The sequence below is a fragment of the Tursiops truncatus genome, chromosome 17, assembly GCF_011762595.2.
Source record: "Tursiops truncatus isolate mTurTru1 chromosome 17, mTurTru1.mat.Y, whole genome shotgun sequence".
Taxonomy (NCBI): Eukaryota; Metazoa; Chordata; class Mammalia; order Artiodactyla; family Delphinidae; genus Tursiops; species Tursiops truncatus.
The window spans coordinates 50,476,968-50,495,666 of record NC_047050.1 but is presented as its reverse complement, the minus strand read 5'-3'; the positions used below and the strand labels follow the sequence as shown (position 1 = coordinate 50,495,666).

The window sequence follows — 18,699 nt, the reverse complement described above, 5'->3', positions numbered from 1 at the left end:
TTTCCTTACGTGTTCTCATACCCACTTTTAATTCTCTTTTGTTTCTGAACCAAAAGGCTTTGAAACTTCTCTGCAAGCCAACAGTACATTCTCTAAAACCAAATGCTATTTATCTTTTCCTAATCCTTCCATCTTTGGCTTTGGTCTTCATATTTCATTTAAAGCAGGAGATTGAAAGCAGGGGTCAATAAAGTCCCAGGACCAAATTTTGCAGCCACTTGTTTTATGGATAAAGTTTTACCAGCACACAGGGACCCCTCACCCCCCCAAAAAAAACCCAAAACAAAAAAACCCACAGGTACTCTTATTCATTTCGGTACTGTCTGACTGTTTCTGTGCTACAATGGTAGAGCTGAATAGTTGAGACAGACCATATGTCACACAAAGCTGAAAATATTTACTACCTGGCCCTTTACAGAAAATAATGCCAATTCCAGATTTAGAGCATGAAGTGGCATAAAGACATAGGAGCTACAGTCAGAGGACTTTGGTTTAAATCCCAATGCTGCTACTTAGCACAGTCATCTTGGACCTGTTATGTAACATTTCTAACCTCAGCTATAAAATACAGAAGATCACAAGCCTATCTGCAATGAACATTACATAAAGCAAAACCTAGACCCCTCAAATGTCTTAGCCAGTACAATGTTGGGGGTTGGGGTGGGGGGTAATCTGTTTTTAATCTGATTCTGATTACCTTTAGATAAGGCACGCACTCACCAGTTCTTCATAGGCACCACTATCATCTTTCACGTAATTTCACACATTATCCTCATCTTCTTGGCATCTGAGTTTAGAACTCCTAATATCAGATAATTTATGTAAAGCACTTCATAAAATATAAAGTGCTACAAAAATTTTAATTAGCATTTACTGACAGCTATTTTTTGACTCTCACCACTATGCTGGTCATTGGAAGCACTGAGAAGATTTGTGTGTGTACAGAATGTAAACAAGTAATTAAAATATGAGGGGTGTTTGTAAATTAACTATACTTCAATGAAAAAAATATGATGGGTGACATTAATAAGGTTCATTAAAAACTCTAACTATCCTCCAGTTATAATCAAAGAATTTCTTCCTGCAAAAAATACTAATGATGCCCCTAGCATTTGAGAAGCTCTTAGCCAACAGGCTCTTGGTTGTTTCCATTATTTGTTACATTTTAAAAAGTCAGTTGCATGCAAACCAGTTCATGGCAGTTAAACTTAATGTAATTATATACTGTAATTAAATATTACAAAAGCTAAAAAAAACTTGAGTGCAAAAGATAGACTTTTTCTACAAAACAAAGCTGGATGCTTTAAAAAGACTCCACAAAGGTAAAGAGCTTTCAAAAACTGCTGTTATGTTAAGGTGACTCAATTAAAAATAAGAGGAAAATAATAAAAATCTACAGGACTTGTGCACTGAAGCTGCTATACAAGGGTCTTTATGTTCTTGTTCCATGTTACAGAAAGCAAAGTTGAAAATGGTTTATTAAAGATGACAAGGAATTTCAATCAGGAGATCCCTATCAAAGAAAAAGCCCTGCCCTATATCAAAAGTCCATTTAAAATTTTAAGTTTACCAAAAGGAGTCACTGATCTTTTTTTTTTTTTTTTTAAATAGGAAAGTGGCTCCCAACTATCTACAAAATAAAGTCCAAACTCCTTAGGCTAGTATTCAAGGCACCAACCTACCTCTCCAGCTCTTACCTTGCAAAAATGACCTTCACTAAATATTTACATATCCATAAATATGAACTTTTAGTGCAGAAGTGAAATCTCAGGGTACGTGCCATGAGACCTGGGACCCTGCCTGTCTTTTTCAGCACTGTATCCTCAAGAACTGGAACAGCAGCTGGCACAAAGTACTCAAATATATGTTTAACTAACATGTCATTTAGCATATAGGCTAATAATTAAAGCTAGGTGTGGATGATTACCCACAGAAGACATTCAACCTTTTTAGAGCTCTTTGAAGCTGATGGGACCTTTGAACCAACTTTCCCCCAGAAATATGTACATGTTTAAAAACACACTCAATTTTGCATATAATTTCAGGAAAGTCACAGACCACATAACACCTATGCCTGCATCAGTTGGAAGTCTGTTGAACTCAGGATTAATCACCACCAATAACAGATTAAGAAGAGGGCTAAGGAAAGAACCACTGGGGACATCAAAAATTAAGGAGCAAATGGATGTAGAGAACACAGCAAAGTTCTGAAAAGTAAAAAGAGAGCCTTAATGCTATTAAGAAACCAACGAAAGAATTTTTCATAGAGGGAATGACCTGCAATGACAAATGTAGTATAGATGTACAAAACAGATACATTAGACCCAGCATTAGATCTCCCTAGAAATCTTACTGGACTAATAGAGCATGGAAACCACATTGTGGTTGTTTAAAGGACTGAATAAAAAGAGAAGTAGAGACAGTGAGCATACACAACTAAAATCCCCTCAAACATTTTAAATAAATATTTTTTCAACAAATATTCATTTAATGCCTATTATAGGCCAGGCACTGTGTGAGGCATCCTATCCATATTCTGCCCAAATACCCTATTCTCAACAAACTTGACTATACCCTCCTTCAACTCTTTCCCACCTCCAAATTCCTCTATATAATAAACATCAATAACCTTCAACTGGCTGATAAATAAACCATATACCTACTTTTTTATAGAGCCCAAGAGAAACTAAGAGAGCGTTAAACTTAGTATATACGTCTTTTATAAATATGTGATAAACTTTCCTATCACAAGAAATCACACTACTCTTTGAACTAACCATTTCCAGTACTTTAATTCATGATGCTATTCAATGGAATTCTTTTTTTTTTTGGCAGTACGCGGGCCTCTCACTGCTGTGGCCTCTCCCGTTGCGGAGCACAGGCTCTGGACGCGCAGGCTCAGCGGCCATGGCCCACGGTCCCAGCCGCTCCGCGGCACATGGGATCCTCCCGGACCAGGGCACGAACCCGTGTCCCCTGCATCGGCAGGCGGACTCCCAACCACTGCGCCACCAGGGAAGCCCTATTCAATGGAATTCTTAAAGGACACAGGTCAACTGACACTCCCGCCCCCCCCAAATCTAAACAAAAAAACTACCCCGAGGGTCCTCCCATTACCCTCTTGTTACCAAAAGTCTCTGAAAGAAAAATCTACAATACTCTTTTCCTAAAAGTCTCCTAAAATAGAATTTTAATTCTACTTATTAATTACATTAATTAAAATGAGCAAACTATATTCTATTTGCTAAGTGAGTTGCCTAAGTCTAAGATACTAAAAAAATCACTCCAATACTAAGAAAATTACTTATAGTATTTTTTGTGATGATCTTTTAATCCTACTAACAATTCATTTAGTCAACAGATCACTAAGTTCCTCCAATATGTCATGCACTAGAACAAGATAGGCCTGGTCCCTCTTCATTCGAGGAGAGACATTTTTAAACTTAACACAATTGGGTAAGTACTTCAGTACTATGAGGACACATAGTTAAAGGACCAGGGGTAAGTTTTGTTGCTTGTTTTTGTTGTCTTTTCTCTTTTAAATTTTGGTGGCGGGATGGAGAATGGGCGGGGGTAGGGTGGTCAAGGAAGGCTCTCTGAGTTTGTGAACTCTGAGGGGAATGCCGAGAAATGATAAAAGTATAGTCAGTAGAGCAGAGTATAAGAGTAGAACCAGGAGGGAAGAACACTCCTATCAGAAGGAATAGCTTGTATCCAGTCTTAAGACTAGAGGAGCATCGCACATTTAGGGAATTCAACAAAAGCCAGCGTGGCCAGCTCACAGAGCAAGGGTAAGAGTAGCTTAAGATAAAGCTGGAGACACAGACAGGAGCCAGATCATCTTTTTATATGTATTTAATAGTTTAAAAGCACTTTAACATATGTTTTCCCTTTTGTTCCTCAACAAACTTGTGAAGTAGTTATTATTGATTAATCTAAATCTAATTATGTCACTCATCTTTAGAATGTCCACAGGGTAAGGTCCAAGTTACTTAAATTACCTTGTCTGCTGGTAGTTAACACACCCACTCATTCCCTACCATTCTACACAACACTATCATCTAAGAAACTTATATTGAACATACCTTCAAAATAGCACCTTCAAAAAACCATGAAATATTTGAAAATTTCTTAAAAGCATTAAAAATAACAGCCACGTATCTACTGAAGGAATATACCCTGACACAAGCCTTTTAAAACCATGTTACAAGTCTATCTTTCTCCTTTTGACTATGAACTCCCTGAAGGTAGGGACTGTGTCACTTAATTTGCTGTCTCCAAGTACTGAGAATTTAATACTTTTAATATAATGGATTCCCCAGTACACGTAGAAACACTGCGGTTCACAGTGTGCTACAAGCCACAAAAGCAATAATAAATCACTGAATTCACTTCCAGTATAAAAGAATTTTACCTTTTCTCATTATTGTTTTCAACTTTGTAATACTGGAAAGATTTACTCACCACTGAACAATCAATATAGTTTTCAGTCCACGTGTTATCAGGCCATTATTTAAATATCCGAACAAATAAGCTACTGAAGTCTACTGTGAAATGTTGGGAATATAAATTTCGATTACACAAATTCCATGCCTGAGAGAAACTCAAGGCTCTTCTCTTAAGCATGCATGCCTCCCACGAAAGTTTTTAAGAAAGGAAAATCTCTTACAGAACTCGTCCAAAGTTTGGCTGCTTCCAAATTTAAACACAAACTCCACCTCAGATTAAACCAGAGGTACTTCCCCTTCAGAAAAGGAATTACTTACTGGTAGGGAATAAGAAGGAAGTTGTGTGTGTAAATGTGTTTTGAGGGGGAATGGGACAGGGAATAATTAACAAGGGGAGAAATCAGAAACCCAGTTTTGAAGAGAGAATGAAATGTAAACTGGCATGTAAAAGAATCAGATATGTTCACGGGTTTTCCACACACCTTTACTACACAGAATTGTAACCCTTACAGAGCACTTCAAAGGCCCGTACAGGCCGTGTATTTCTCGGCTGCAAAGACGCTTCTGCAGGCAACTATCCCGCCTCCTCCGCGCCGCCCAGCAGCCACAGGAAACGTATGACAACCCTAGCCCCAGGTCCCGGTCGCCTTTCAATGGAAGCTACCCTGGGCCGTTGGACTGGCGCGGAGGTAGGACGGTCGGTCAGCCTACTGGCGCAAGAGGTGGGAAACACCGCAGACCCCAGTCGGTGGCCGGGCCAAGGAAGGGGTCAGCCTCAACCTCCACCTCAGCCACCACCACAGCTCTGCCGGTCCAATGCCGAAGGGGGACCGGAAAATCCAGCTCTCCGAGGGCAGCAGGTACTCCCGAACGGCTTCCCACGGCTTCTGGTCTTTCCGCGCCCGCCCCGGCAGCAGTTACCTTCCCAGGTGACATCGTAAAGCTCTGAGACCTTCGCCATCTTCTCAGAACCTGGAGGCAACCGGGCGAGAGGGCGGGGAAATGCGGTCACACGACCCGAGACTAGGCGGTGGCGAATTACGACATCATTTCTCATTGGCCAAGAGCGCGGAGGGGGCGGGATCCGCCTCACACGTGCACGCGGCTCTGCCGAGGGGCAGTCGGGAAAGGGGGCGGGACGAGCTGGGCGGTGCGCGGCGCGTTAAGGTCTGTGAGGGCGCGGGGGCGGAGCCGCTGGAGCCGGAGCTGCTGGAGCGGGAGCCGCCGAAGCCGGTTTGGGGTGAGATGTCTATTTTACCGTGGATTCTTAACAAATTCTGGGTCTTTAATGTGTGCCACTCCCGGCTTTTCACTTTTTTCTGCATAGGTGTATTCATTCTCTTCCCACTTCCTAATCGGTACCTTGTTCTCTTCATGACCTGCTGCAATGCAAAGTTCTGCGCGAACCCGTTATCTGTCCCCAACTTTCCTCCTTCCATGATGGGATTCGCCTTCGATTTTCTTTTTAATGTTCGGCTGACCTGATACACTTCAAAAATTTCTGGTTAAATCTTTTTGAGGAACTAAGCATAATTCTGCTTTGCAAGTTATGTTCCTGTGGCCGAGGACTTCTTTATGTTCACATGAATGGCTTCGTGCCAATCCAAACCCTTAGTTAACGCTCCCCGTGGATCACTGTCTGCTTGCCAGTCTATTTTTTAAACTCCATAAAGGCAGCCGATATGTAAATGATTATAAGTAGATGAATTAATCACAGCCCCTACACTTCGCTCCTCTTTATTCGCACGGGGGAGCCTCCAGGCTAATTGCTTTCAGAAACCTTTGGACCTGGTTGGATAGAGCTAGGGAAAAAATGTCTGGAGTGGAAGCAAAAAATTTGAGGGTCATAAGGGTATATTTAGTATTTGAAGCAATGAGAACATAAAAATGTAAAGGGGGAATATGTAAAGTTAAGAAAGAAGGCTAAAAATTCCTGCATAACACGTATACTTAAGGGTCAGTGAAGAAAAGAAAATCAACATATGAGGAGAAAGGAAAACAGAGAGTCATATTCCACATGCCAAAGGAGTAGAGTTAAAAAGAAAAAAAGGAACTATCAGTGGCACCTGCCCAAGGGAAGTTGCATAAGGATAAAAAAGACTACTGAATTTATAAACTTGGATTAGATTCTGAATGAAGTTCATTCTCTCTAGACTAGACAGACCTTTTTTTAAAAAAAAAACAACCTTCATTCAAAAAAATTTAAAATCCTCCACTCAGAAATTCACATATTCTAATACTTCAGTAAAACAACCAGGTGTAATGGAAAGAACAAGAACTCTGTCAGACAAATCTGAATTCAGGCTCCACCATTTAGTAGCTCCTTGACAGGTAGCCTATGTATCTCTGAGCATAGGAGTCGATCAGATATAGAAAGAAGCTAATCATATCGATATAAAAAGAAAATATCTCCCTTGAATTGTTATCAAGACTAAAAGAGACACTGCATGACACTCTTATGGAAGTAGCAGTCCTGTGGCTATAAATACTGTTTATATGTTGATGATGCCCAAATGCATAAAATCCAGCAGTCCTTACTTCTCCCATGAAACCCAGTTCTACTTTCTTGACATGTTCATTTAGATGCCTAAAATGTATCTCAAAGTTAACATCTCCCAAACAGAAATCTGGATTCCTGCCACCATGCCCCCCAACTTGCTCTTCCCCATCACAACTAAAATTCTAGGAACTATCATTGATTCCCTTCTTTGCCAAGCCCCCTATATCCAGTCTATTAGCAAATTCTGTATTGTATGCTTCCAAAACTTCCCCAAATCCATCTATTTTTTTTCATCTCCACTGCTACTACCTTAATAGAAGCCACAACCATCTCTCACCTGAATGACTGTCATAGTCTTTTAACCTTCTTAGTTTCATTCTTGCTGTGTAAAAATCTATTTTCTATACAGCGATCCTACTGGTCTTAAAAAGGCCACAGAAGTCCTCTGCTTACAGTTTTCAAATGGCTCCTCTGGCAGTAAAAATATACTCTAAACACTTTACCATGATTTACTTCATCTCCTACCATTGTCTCTTTTCACTAGATACCTACCATTCTCACCTATTTCTATTTCTCAAACATGGCAAACTCCTATCTGCCTTAGGTCTGGCATTTACCCAGAGTGTGTGAAAGCCCAAGAAGTTGTCTTTTAATGACTTACAGTGGCTATAACGAGTACAACTAATTGAGGGAGTAAATATTTTTCACTCACTTTAACTAAATGCCCTTGTATTGGGTTGGCCAAAAGGTTCGTTCATTTTTTTCCATAAGATGGCTCTAGTAGCACTTAGTTGTCTTTAACTTCATTGAAAGAATTTTGTTAGATTGCACATGACAGCTGTCACATCAGCATGCATTTTAAAAAAGACTTATCAAAATAGGTGAATTTTTTTGTAGCCATTTTAACATTGAAGATGGAAGGAAAAAAGCAACATTTTCGGCATATTATTTCTAAAAGGTAAAAACGCAACTGAAATGCAAAAAAAGATTCGTGCAGTGTACAGAGAAGGTACTGTGAGTGATTGAACATGTCAAAAGTGTTCGCGAAGTTTCATGCTGGAGATTTCTCACTGGATGATGTTCCACGGGCAGGTAGACCCGTTGTAGTTGATAGCGATCAAATTGAGACATTAATTGAGAACCATCAGTGTTATACCACGGCGGAGATAGCCAACATACTCAAAATATCCAAATCAAGTGTTGAAAATCATTTGCACCTGCCTAGTTATGTTCATCGCTTTGATGGTTGGGTTCCACGTAAGTTAAGCGAAAAAAAGCTTCTTGACCATATTTCTGCATGTGATTCTCTACTTAAATGTAATGAAAATGTTCCGTTTTAAGACAAATTGTGACAGGCGATGAAAAATGGATACTGTACAAGAGCGTGGAACAGAAGAGATTGTGAGGCAAGCGAAATGAACCACCACCAACCACACCAAAGGCCGGTCTTCATCCAATGAAGGTGATGTTGTGTATATAGTGGGATTGGAAGGGAGTCCTCTATTATGAGCTCCTTCCTGAAAACCAAATGATTAATTCCAAAAAGTACTGCTCTCAGTTAGACCAACTGAAATCAGCACTAGAAAAAAGCATTCGGAATTAGTCAACAGAAAACGCATAACCTTCCATCAGGATAACACAAGACTGCATGTTTCTTTGATCACCAGGCAAAAACTTAGCTTGGCTGGGAAGTTCTCATTCATCTGCCATATTCACCAGACATAGTACCTTCAGATTTCCATTTATTTTGGTCTTTACAAAATTCTTTTAAAGGAAAAAATTTCAATTCCCTGGAAGACTGTAAAAGGTACCTGGAACAGTTCTTTGCTCAAAAAGATAAAAAAGTATTGGGAAGATGAAATTATGAAGTTGCCTGAAAAATGGCAGAAGGTAGTGGAACAAAAGGGTGAATACTTTTTTCAATAAAAGTCTTGGTGAAAATGAAAAATGTGTTTTTTATTTTTACTTAAAAATCGAAGGCACTTTTTGGCCAACCCAATAGCTGGCTACTGTTGTCTGTCAGGCAATAAACCATATGACATAAGGTTAAAAGAGGTCAATATCAGAGTTTTTGAGCTGGAAACTAGAATAATTTCATTTTAGACTTAGAAGGAACTTATGATTCTTTAGAACAGTATTTGTCAAACTTTTTTGCCTACATCTTATATTAAGGAATACACTTTATATCACACTGTGCATACAGATATTTAAAACTAAAACAAAATTTGCAAACAAGCCTTTTACTGTGTCTTGTTCTCTATATTTTCTATTCAAATTGAGTCAATTCCATTTTATTTTATAAAAATATTAGTTGTGACCCACAAATGGGGTAATGACCCATGTTTTGAAAAACACTAATGAACATTGTATGCATTTCCTAATGAGGCCCTGAAATGAAATTATTTGCTCAAGTTCTTACTACTAGTAGGTAAAAAAGATGGGAAATTCATAGGGTGGAGATGAGATGTTTAGTTCATAGGTGAAAGATGAAATATTTACAGGAAAAATGTTTTGTCACCAGTAGTACTCTCTGAAGCGAGGACAGTGACTGTTCATATTTTATAACATTTCAATTGTCCAGTAAAACTTGCTTTCCTCAGACACACTCAGGAAAAAACTGGCATGTCAGTGACAAAACTTCTGTATTCTTCTTTAACATTTTATAATGTAATTATAAAGTAAATTTAAAAATACCTTCTATAGATAAAACCATAACCTTGGCAACATAAACATCAAGCATACTTTCTGTAAATCCACCTTTACAGATGTTCTCAAAGTTTTACCTCTCACCTTCTCATTCCTTTGAAAAAGAGAGTTTTCATTCGTACACATTAAAAATATTTAATCCACTTTATCTGATTGAACAACTGCCCAATATTGGTGACAAATATCAGGAAACTATCCCAGCAGCCAAATAGTAGATTATGCCATGTCCAACACCATGGGAATTACTATTTCATTAATGATCTCAACAGCAGAATGAAAAAGGCACGTGAATGTGATCTATTATATGCTTTTTTTTAATGTGAAGCTATCTTATGATTTCCATTTTTTGTCCTACAAAATCATGTTTGAGAAGTTAGAATAATAATACATCAGAATGAATTATGGTCAAAAATGAATAACTTTGAATAATCCCACATTTTCTTTGAGATGGGATAAGCTTTGATTATTTATCAAGCCAGATTGGCCCACAAAGCGCTTTAGAATGCTTCTTTTTTATGCTCGTGGTTTACTTAATGTCTTCAGACATTATGAAAGACTAAAGCAACTTCTTAAATTTAATAAGCCTTATGGCTTTTATAAAATGGACATTATTTAACAGGACAAAGCATAATACCATGTTAATTGATTTTTGCAATATTCAACATAGTCATCAAATCATTTATTTAGAATCTACTGGCTGCTTTGTTCTGTCATAATCATAGTGAATTCAAATATCCTACATTATGTAGCACAGTTTATAACCTCAATTTACTACTCTGACAATTATCCATCAAAATAAATTGGTCTACTACAACTCTCATATAAAATTCATCATAGCTTTTAAATCATGTTATTGTTTCTAATTAGTGAATCATAACTATAATCCCTTTGTGTTTAAGGGAAAATATTACTTATTTCATCTTCATTCCTTCCATGTCAATATATTTTTACTGTGACACGTTCACATTTGGAAGGAAGTTTTCCTTAGAGTTTTATTTACCAAAAGCCAGATTAATATAGAGTTGTTTTAGGAACCTTATGAACATTGTTTTTTATTACATTTTTAAAAGGTTCTGAAATTCAATACATTCCCACAAAACCCAAGAGCCTATGCCTCCGTTACTGGCACAACCATAGCATTTAGGCACTTCTAGTTCTTTCAAGTCTACCGTCATTTGCAATATATATGTTATAAAATGTGCCAGCCATTCATTTCACATCCAATTATATTATTTTAAAAAGCAAAGGAAAGTCTCTGGGAAAGATTTGCAGTGAAATCACTTAGGTCCTTTCACAGTAGAATTCACAAACTGATAATTACTCCCCTGTGCCATAGTTGTAAGAATGAAGAGGAAAGTACATCCAGAAAGAGTACACCCAGAATTTCTCCTAGATGGGCAATAAATTAGAGCTATTTCTTTTTGAGATTTATAACCATACTTAAAAGTCCACTTTTTCAAACAATAGTTATTTAATTTCCCCAAAGTGCATTTTCTGTTCTGATACACACATACATCTGTGCAAATGTAACAGTCCTTTTGCAAAAATGTGTTTTTGTAAACATCCCTTTTGGGTACCAAACATCTGGGAGTCTCTATGTACTATTACTGTGACTTGATGGTCTCTAGAGCTCATCTAGACTCCATTTTCTACAATAGAACTATAACTGAATTCTTTACTTGAAAAACGTTAAGAGTATTTATTTACAATAAACAAAACACACAAAAATATACTGAATGTTAACTTATGCATTTATTATTACATATTATTCTGTTGCAGATGTAATTTTCATTCTTCAACTATCCCTCTCTTTGGTGGTTTGATTTACTCAGGTCTGTAGTTCTGAGGTATATTACCCTTGCCACCAGGCCACGAGGTCATCTTTACTGGTCATCTTTTTCTTTGTAAGGTGATGCTGACCACTCTTGGCTAAAGTTGGCTTAAAGGCCAATAATACGGCCACATGAGGCATAATGTAGCCATATTACCCTTCAGATGGTAAATCATGTGCTTTTTTACATATAGGAGGGCTTATTTAATCAACCTCATGGATTTTTTTGGGAAAGAGACTGATTTCCTGGCAGCATGTCTCTAAGAAAACTGCCCACCCCCTAAATCCATTCCACCAACGACATCCAGCACCACCTCATTCCTGAGGAAACAGCATAATACCAACTTTTTGAAAACGTTATGTACCATAATTTTTAAAATTGTACTTGGAATTTTTTATCTTAAAACTATGAAGTAAGGAATAATATAGGTATGCTGCAAAAGCTGCCATTTGGTTCAGATTGCTGCCACCTTACTAGAAATTCTTTCGGCATTATAATGTTTTACCTTCATCTGCTCATGATGTTTCTATTATTATTTCTTTTGCATCTTTTGATAATGGGCTTGAACATTGGTCATGTGGATGGGGTGGGAGCAGGGACAGGCAGAGGGGGAGTGATTTCAGTTGATGTAATTTTTCTAGCAATAGCAAGATTATGGAATATTAAACATAACCTCAATCTAATCATGAAAAAAACATCAATCAAACCCAAATTGGGAGCCATTCTACAAAAATAACTGATTAGAGTTCAGGCTTTTTGAGCACTAGCTCTCCTGAATTCCTCGCTTGGCTCCCTATAATAAACACTGCACTTACCTTCACCACAACTCACTGTCATTAGACTGGCTTTACTGCACATGGCTGAGCAGACTCAAGTTTGGTTCAGTAACAAGAGGACTTAGTGATGCAATCAGTCAGCTTCCCAGTGTTGGGAGGAAAAGCGTTGGCATCAGCAGTTGATAGTGATTCATTCAAGATGGCAGAGTAGAAAGATGTGCGCTCACTCCCTCTTGCAAGAGCACCGGAATCACAACTAACTGCTGAACAATCATCAACAGGAAGACACTGGAACTCACCAAAAAAGGTACCCCACATCCAAAGACAATGGAGAAGCGCAATGAGATGGTACAAGGGGGCGCAATCACAATAAAATCAAACCCCATAACTGCTCTGTGGGTGACTCACAAACTGGAGAACAATTATACCACAGAAATCCACCCACTGGTGTGAAGGTTCTGAGCCCCATGTCAGGCTTCCCAACCTGTGGGTCCGGCAATGGGAGGAGGAATTCCCAGAGAATCAGACTTCGAAGGATAGCGGGAATTGACTGCAGCACTTCGACAGGACTGGGGGAAACAGAGACTCCACTCTTGGAGGGCACACACAAAGTAGTGTGCACAACAGGACCAAGAGGGAAGGAGCAGGGACCCCATAGGAGATTGAACCAGACCTACCTGCTAGTGTTGGAGGGTTTCCTGCAGAGGCCGTGGCGGGGGGGTGGTGTGTGTGTGCTGTGGCTCACCGTGGGGACAAGGACACTGACAGCAGAAGTTCTGGGAAGTATTCCTTGGCATGAGCCTTCCAAGAGTCTGCCACAAGTCCCAGCAAAGAGCCTGTAGCCTGCAGTACTGGATCACCTCAGCCCAAACAACCAACATGGAGGGAACTCAGCCCCACCCATCAGCAGACAAGTGGATTAAAGTTTTATTGAGCTCTGCCCACCAGAACAACACCCAGCTTTACCCACCACCAGTCCCTCCCATCAGGAAGCTTGCACAAGCCTCTTAGATAGCATCATCCACCAGAGGGCAGACAGCAGAAACAAGAAGAACTACAGTCCTGCAGCCTGTGAAACGGAAACCACATTCACAGAAAGGTAGACAAAATGAAAAGGCAGAAGACTATGTACCAGATGAAGGAACAAGAAAAAAACCCAGAAAAACAACTAAGTGAAGTGGACATAGGGAGTCTTCCAGAAAAAGAATTCAGAATAATGATAGTGAAGATGATCCAGGACCTCAGAAAAAGAATGAAGGCAAAGATCAAGAAGAGGTAAGAAATGTTTAATAAAGACCTACAAAAATTAAAGAACAAACACCTAGAATTAAAGAACAAACAGAGATGAACAATACAATAACTGAAATGAAAAATACACTAGAAGGAATCAATAGCAGAGTAACAGAGGCAGAAGAATGGATAAGTGACCTGGAAAATACAATGGTGTAATTCACTGCAGTGGAACAGAATAAAGAAAAAAGAATGAAAAGAAATGAAGACAGCCTAAGAGACCTCTGGGACAACATCAAATGCACCACAAATCCATTATAGGGGTCCCAGAAGAACAAGAGAGAGAGGAAGGACTAGAGAAAATATTTGAAGAAATTATAGTCAGAAACTTCACTAATATGGGAAAGAATATAACCACCCAAGTCCAAGCAGGACAGAGAGTCCCAAGCAGGATAAACCCAAGGAGAAACACGCCAAGACTCATACTAATCAAATTGACAAAAATTAAAGACAAAAATTATTAAAAGCAACAAGGGAAAAATGACAAATAACATACAAGGGAACTCCCATAAGGTTAACAGCTGATTTCTCAGCAGAAACTCTACAAGCCAGAAGGGAGTGACACAATATATTTAAAGTGATGAAAAGGAAGAGGCTACAACCAATATTACTCTACCTGGCAAGGATCTCACTCAGATTCGATGGAGAAATTAAAACTTTTACAGACAAGCAAAACCTAAGAGAATTCAGCACCACCAAACTACCTCAGACCTACGGACACATACAGACTGAAAGTGAGGGGATGGAAAAAGATATTCCATGCAAATGGAAATGAAATGAAATCTGGAAGAGCAATACTCATAGCAGATAAAATAGACTTTAAAATAAAGAATGTTACAAGAGACAAGGAAGGACACTACATACTGATCAAAGGATCAATCCAAGAAGAAGATATAACAATTATAAATATATATGCACCCAACATAGGAGCACCTCAATACATAAGGGAAATGCTAACACCTATAAAAGTGGAAATCGGGGCTTCCCTGTTGGCACAGTGGTTGAGAGTCCGCCTGATGATGCAGGAGACACGGGTTCATGCCCCGGTCCGGGAAGATCCCACATGATGTGCAACGGCTAGGCCCATGAGCCACGGCCACTGAGCCTGCACATCCGGAGCCTGTGCTCCGCAAGGGGAGAGGCCACAACAGTGAGAGGCCCGTGTACCACAAAAAAAAAAAAAAAAACCGAAGATGACACAAACAGATGGAGAGATATACCGTGTTCTTGGATTGAAGAATCAATATTGTGACAATGACTATACGACCCAAAGCAATATACAGATTCAGTGCAATCCCTATCAAATTAGCAATGACATTTTATAAATTTTTTAATTTAATTTAATTTTTTTTATAGAGCAGGTTCTTATTAGTCATCAATTTTATACACATCAGTGTATACATGACAATCCCAATCACCCAATTCATCACACCACCATCGCCATCCCTCTGCTGTTTCCCCCCTTGGTTTCCATACATTTGTTCTCTACATCTGTGTCTCAACTTCTGCCCTGCAAACCGGTTCATCTATACCATTTATCTAGGTTCCACATACATCTGTTAATATACGATATTAGTTTTTCTCTTTCTGACTTACTTCACTCTGTGTGACAGTCTCTAGATCCATCCACGTCTCAACAAATGACCCAATTTCGTTCCTTTTTATGGCTGAGTAATATTCCATTGTATATATGTACCACAACTTCTTTATCCATTCATCTGTCGATGGGCATTTAGGTAGCTTCGATGATGTGGCTATTGTAAACACTGCTGCAGTGCACATTGGGGTGCATGTGTCTTTTTGAATTATTGTTTTCTCAGGGTATATGCCTAGTAGTGGGATTGCTGGATCATATGGTAATTCTATTTTTATTTTTTAAGGAACCTCCATACTGTTCTCCATAGTGGCTGTATCAATTTACATTCCCAACAACAGTGCAAGAGGGTTCCCTTTTCTCCACACCCTCTCCAGCATTTGCTGTTTGTACAGTTTCTGATGATGCCCATTCTAACTGGTGTGAGCTGATACCTCATTGTAGTTTTGATTTGCATTTCTCTAATAAATAGTGATGTTGAGCAGCTTTTCATATGCTTCTTGGCCAACTGTATGTCTTCTTTGGAGAAATGTCTATTTAGGTTTCCTGCCTATTTTTGGATTGGGTTGTTTGTTTATTTAATATTGAGCTGCATGAGCTGTTTATATATTTCGGAGATTAATCCTTTGTCTGTTGATTCGTTTCCAAATATTTTCTACCATTCTGAGGGTTGTCTTTTCGTCTTGTTTATGGTTTCCGTTGCTGTGCAAAAGCTTTGAAGTTTCATTAGTTCCTACTTGTTTACTTTTGTTTTTATTTCCATTACTCTACGAGGTGGATCAAAAAAGATCTTGCTGTGATTTATGTCAAAGAGTGTTCTTCCTATGTTTTCCTCTGAGAGTTTTATAGTGTCCGGTCTTACATTTAGGTCTCAAATCCATTTGGAGTTTGTTTTTGTGTATAGTATTAGGGAGTGTTCTAATTTCATTCTTTTACATGTAGCTGTCGAGTTTTCCCAGCACCACTTATTGAAGAGAATGTCTTTTCTCCAATGTATATCCTTGCCTCTTTTGTCATAGGTTAGTTGACCATAGGTGCATGGGTTTATCTTTGGGCTTTCTATCTTGTTCCATTGATCTATGCTTCTGTTTTTGTGCCAGTACCATATTGTCTTGATGATTGTAGCTTTGTAGTATAGTCTGAAGTCAGGGAGTCTGATTCCTCCTGCTTCTTTTTTTTCCCTCAAGACTGCTTTGGCTATTCAGGGTCTTTTGTGTCTCCATACAAATTTTAAGACTTTTTGTTCTAGTTCCGTAAAAAATGCCATTGGTAATTTGATAAGGATGGCATTGAATCTGTAGATTGCTTTGGGTAGGTTAGTAATTTTCACAACATTGATTCTTCCAGTCCAAGAACATGGTATATCTCTCCATCTGTTGGTATCATCTTTAATTTCTTTCATCAGTGTCTTATAGTTTTCTGCATACAGGTCTTTTGTGTCCCTAGGTAGGTTTATTCCTAGGTATTTTATTCTTTTTGTTGCACTGGGAAATGGGAGTGTTTCCTTAATATCTCTGTCATATTTTTCATTTTTAGTGTATAGGAATGCAAGAGATTTCTGTGCATTAATTTTGTATCCTGCAACTTTACAAAATTCATTGATTAGCTCTAGTAGTTTTCTGGTGGCATCTTTAGGATTCTTTATGTATAATATCATGTCATCTGCAAACAGTGACAGTTTTACTCTTCTTTTCCAATTTGTACTCCTTTTATTTCTTTTTCATCTCTGATTGCCATGGCTAGGACTTCCAAAACTATGTTGAATAATAGTGGTGAGAGTGGACATCCTTGTCTTGTTCCTGATCTTAGAAGAAATGCTTTCAGTTTTTCAACATTGAGAATGATGTTTGCTTTGGGTTTGTCATATATGGCCTTTATCATGTTGAGATAGGTTCCGTCTATGCCCACTTTCTGGTGAGTTTTTATCATAGGTGGGTGTTGAATTTTGTCAAAAGCTTTTTCTGCATCTATTGAGATGATCATATGGTTTTTATTCTTCAATTTGTTAATATGGTATATCACATTGATTGATTTACGTATATTGAAGAATCCTTGCATTCCTGGGATAAACCCCACTTGATCATGGTGTATGATCCTTTTAATATGCTGTTGGATTCTGTTTCCTAGTATTCTGTTGAGGAGTTTTGCATCTATATTCATCAGTGATGTTGGTCTGTAATTTTCTTTTTTTCTAGTACCTTTGTCTGGTTTTGGTATCAGGTTGATGGTGGCCTCATACAATGTGTTTGGGAGTGTTCCATCCTCTGCAACTTTTTGGAAGAGTTTAAGGATGAGTGTTAGCTGTTCTCTAAATGTTTGATAGAATTCATCTGTAAGCCAACTGGTCCTGGACTTTTGTTTGTTGGAAGATTTTTAATCACAGTTTCAATTTCATTACTTGCAATTCGTCTGTTCATATTTTCTATTTCTTCCTGCTTCAGTCTTGGAAGGTTTTACCTTTCTACGAATTTGTCCATTTCTTCCAGGTTGTCCATATTATTGGCATAGAGTTGCTTGTAGTAGGCTCTTAGGATCCTTTGTATTTCTGCAGTGTCCGTTGTAACTTCTCCTTTTCCATTTCTGTGTTTATCGATTTGAGTCCTCTCCCTCTTTTTCTTGATGAGTCTATCATCAAATTTTATCAAGTTTGTTTATCTTCTCAAAGAACCAGCTTTTAGTTTTATTGATCTTTGCTATTGTTTTCTTTGTTTCTATTTCATTTATTTCTGCTCTGATCTTTATGATTTCTTTCCTTCTGCTAACTTTGGGTTTTGTTTGTTCTTCTTTCTCTAGTTCCTTTAGGTGTAAGGTTAGATTGTTTATTTGAGATTTTTCTTGTTTCTTGAGGTAGGCTTGTATAGCCATAAAGTTCCCTCTTAGAACTGCTTTTGCTGCATCCCATAGGTATTGGATCATCGTGTTTTCATTGTCATTTGTCTCTAGGGATTTTTTGATTTCCTCTTTGCTTTCTTCAGTGATCTCTTGGTTATTTAGTAACGTATTGTTTAGCCTCCATGTGTTTGTGTTTTTTACGTTTTTTTCCGTGTAATTCATTTCTAATCTCATAGCGTTGTGGTCAGAAAAGATGCTTGATATGATTTCAATTTCCTTAAATTTACTGAGGCTTGATTTTTGACCCAAGATGTGATCTATCCTGGAGAATGTTCTGTGCGCACTTCAGAATAAAGTGTAATCTGCTGTTTTTGGATGGAATGTCCTATAAATATCAATTAAATCTATCTGGTCTATTGTGTCATTTAAAGCTTCTGTTTCCTTATTTATTTTCATTTTGGATGATCTGTCCATTGATGTAAGGGAGATGTTAAAGTCCCCCACTATTATTGTGTTACTGTCGATTTCCTCTTTTATGGCTGTTAGCAGTTGCCTCATGTACTGAGGTGCTCCTATGTTGGGTGCATATATACTTATAATTGTTATATCTTCTTCTTGGATTGGTCCCTTGATCATTATGTAGTGTCCTTCCTTGTCTCTTGTAACATTCTTTATTTTAAAGTCTATTTTACCTGATATGAGTATTGCTACTCCAGCTTTC

The 18,699-nt window shown here is 38.3% G+C and overlaps 1 protein-coding gene and 1 long non-coding RNA gene across 5 annotated transcripts in view; one reads left to right on the top strand and one right to left on the bottom strand.

Moving 5' to 3' along the window:
• The window catches only part of EMC2 (ER membrane protein complex subunit 2), a 52,398-nt gene extending 46,928 nt beyond the window's left edge, over positions 1-5,470 (bottom strand). For both annotated transcript variants that reach the window (XM_004327916.3, XM_019942260.2), the window contains exon 1: positions 5,370-5,470. In XM_004327916.3, coding sequence (XP_004327964.1) covers positions 5,370-5,409 — 40 coding nt within the window. In that variant the 5' untranslated portion in view covers positions 5,410-5,470. The remainder of the gene's footprint in view (positions 1-5,369) is intronic.
• Positions 5,471-5,613: 143 nt separating this feature from the next.
• LOC117308697 (uncharacterized) overlaps positions 5,614-18,699 on the top strand; it is a 212,572-nt gene continuing 199,486 nt past the window's right edge. For all 3 annotated transcript variants that reach the window (XR_012327317.1, XR_004522841.2, XR_012327318.1), the window contains exon 1: positions 5,614-5,688. This is a non-coding gene — a long non-coding RNA (uncharacterized lncRNA). The remainder of the gene's footprint in view (positions 5,689-18,699) is intronic.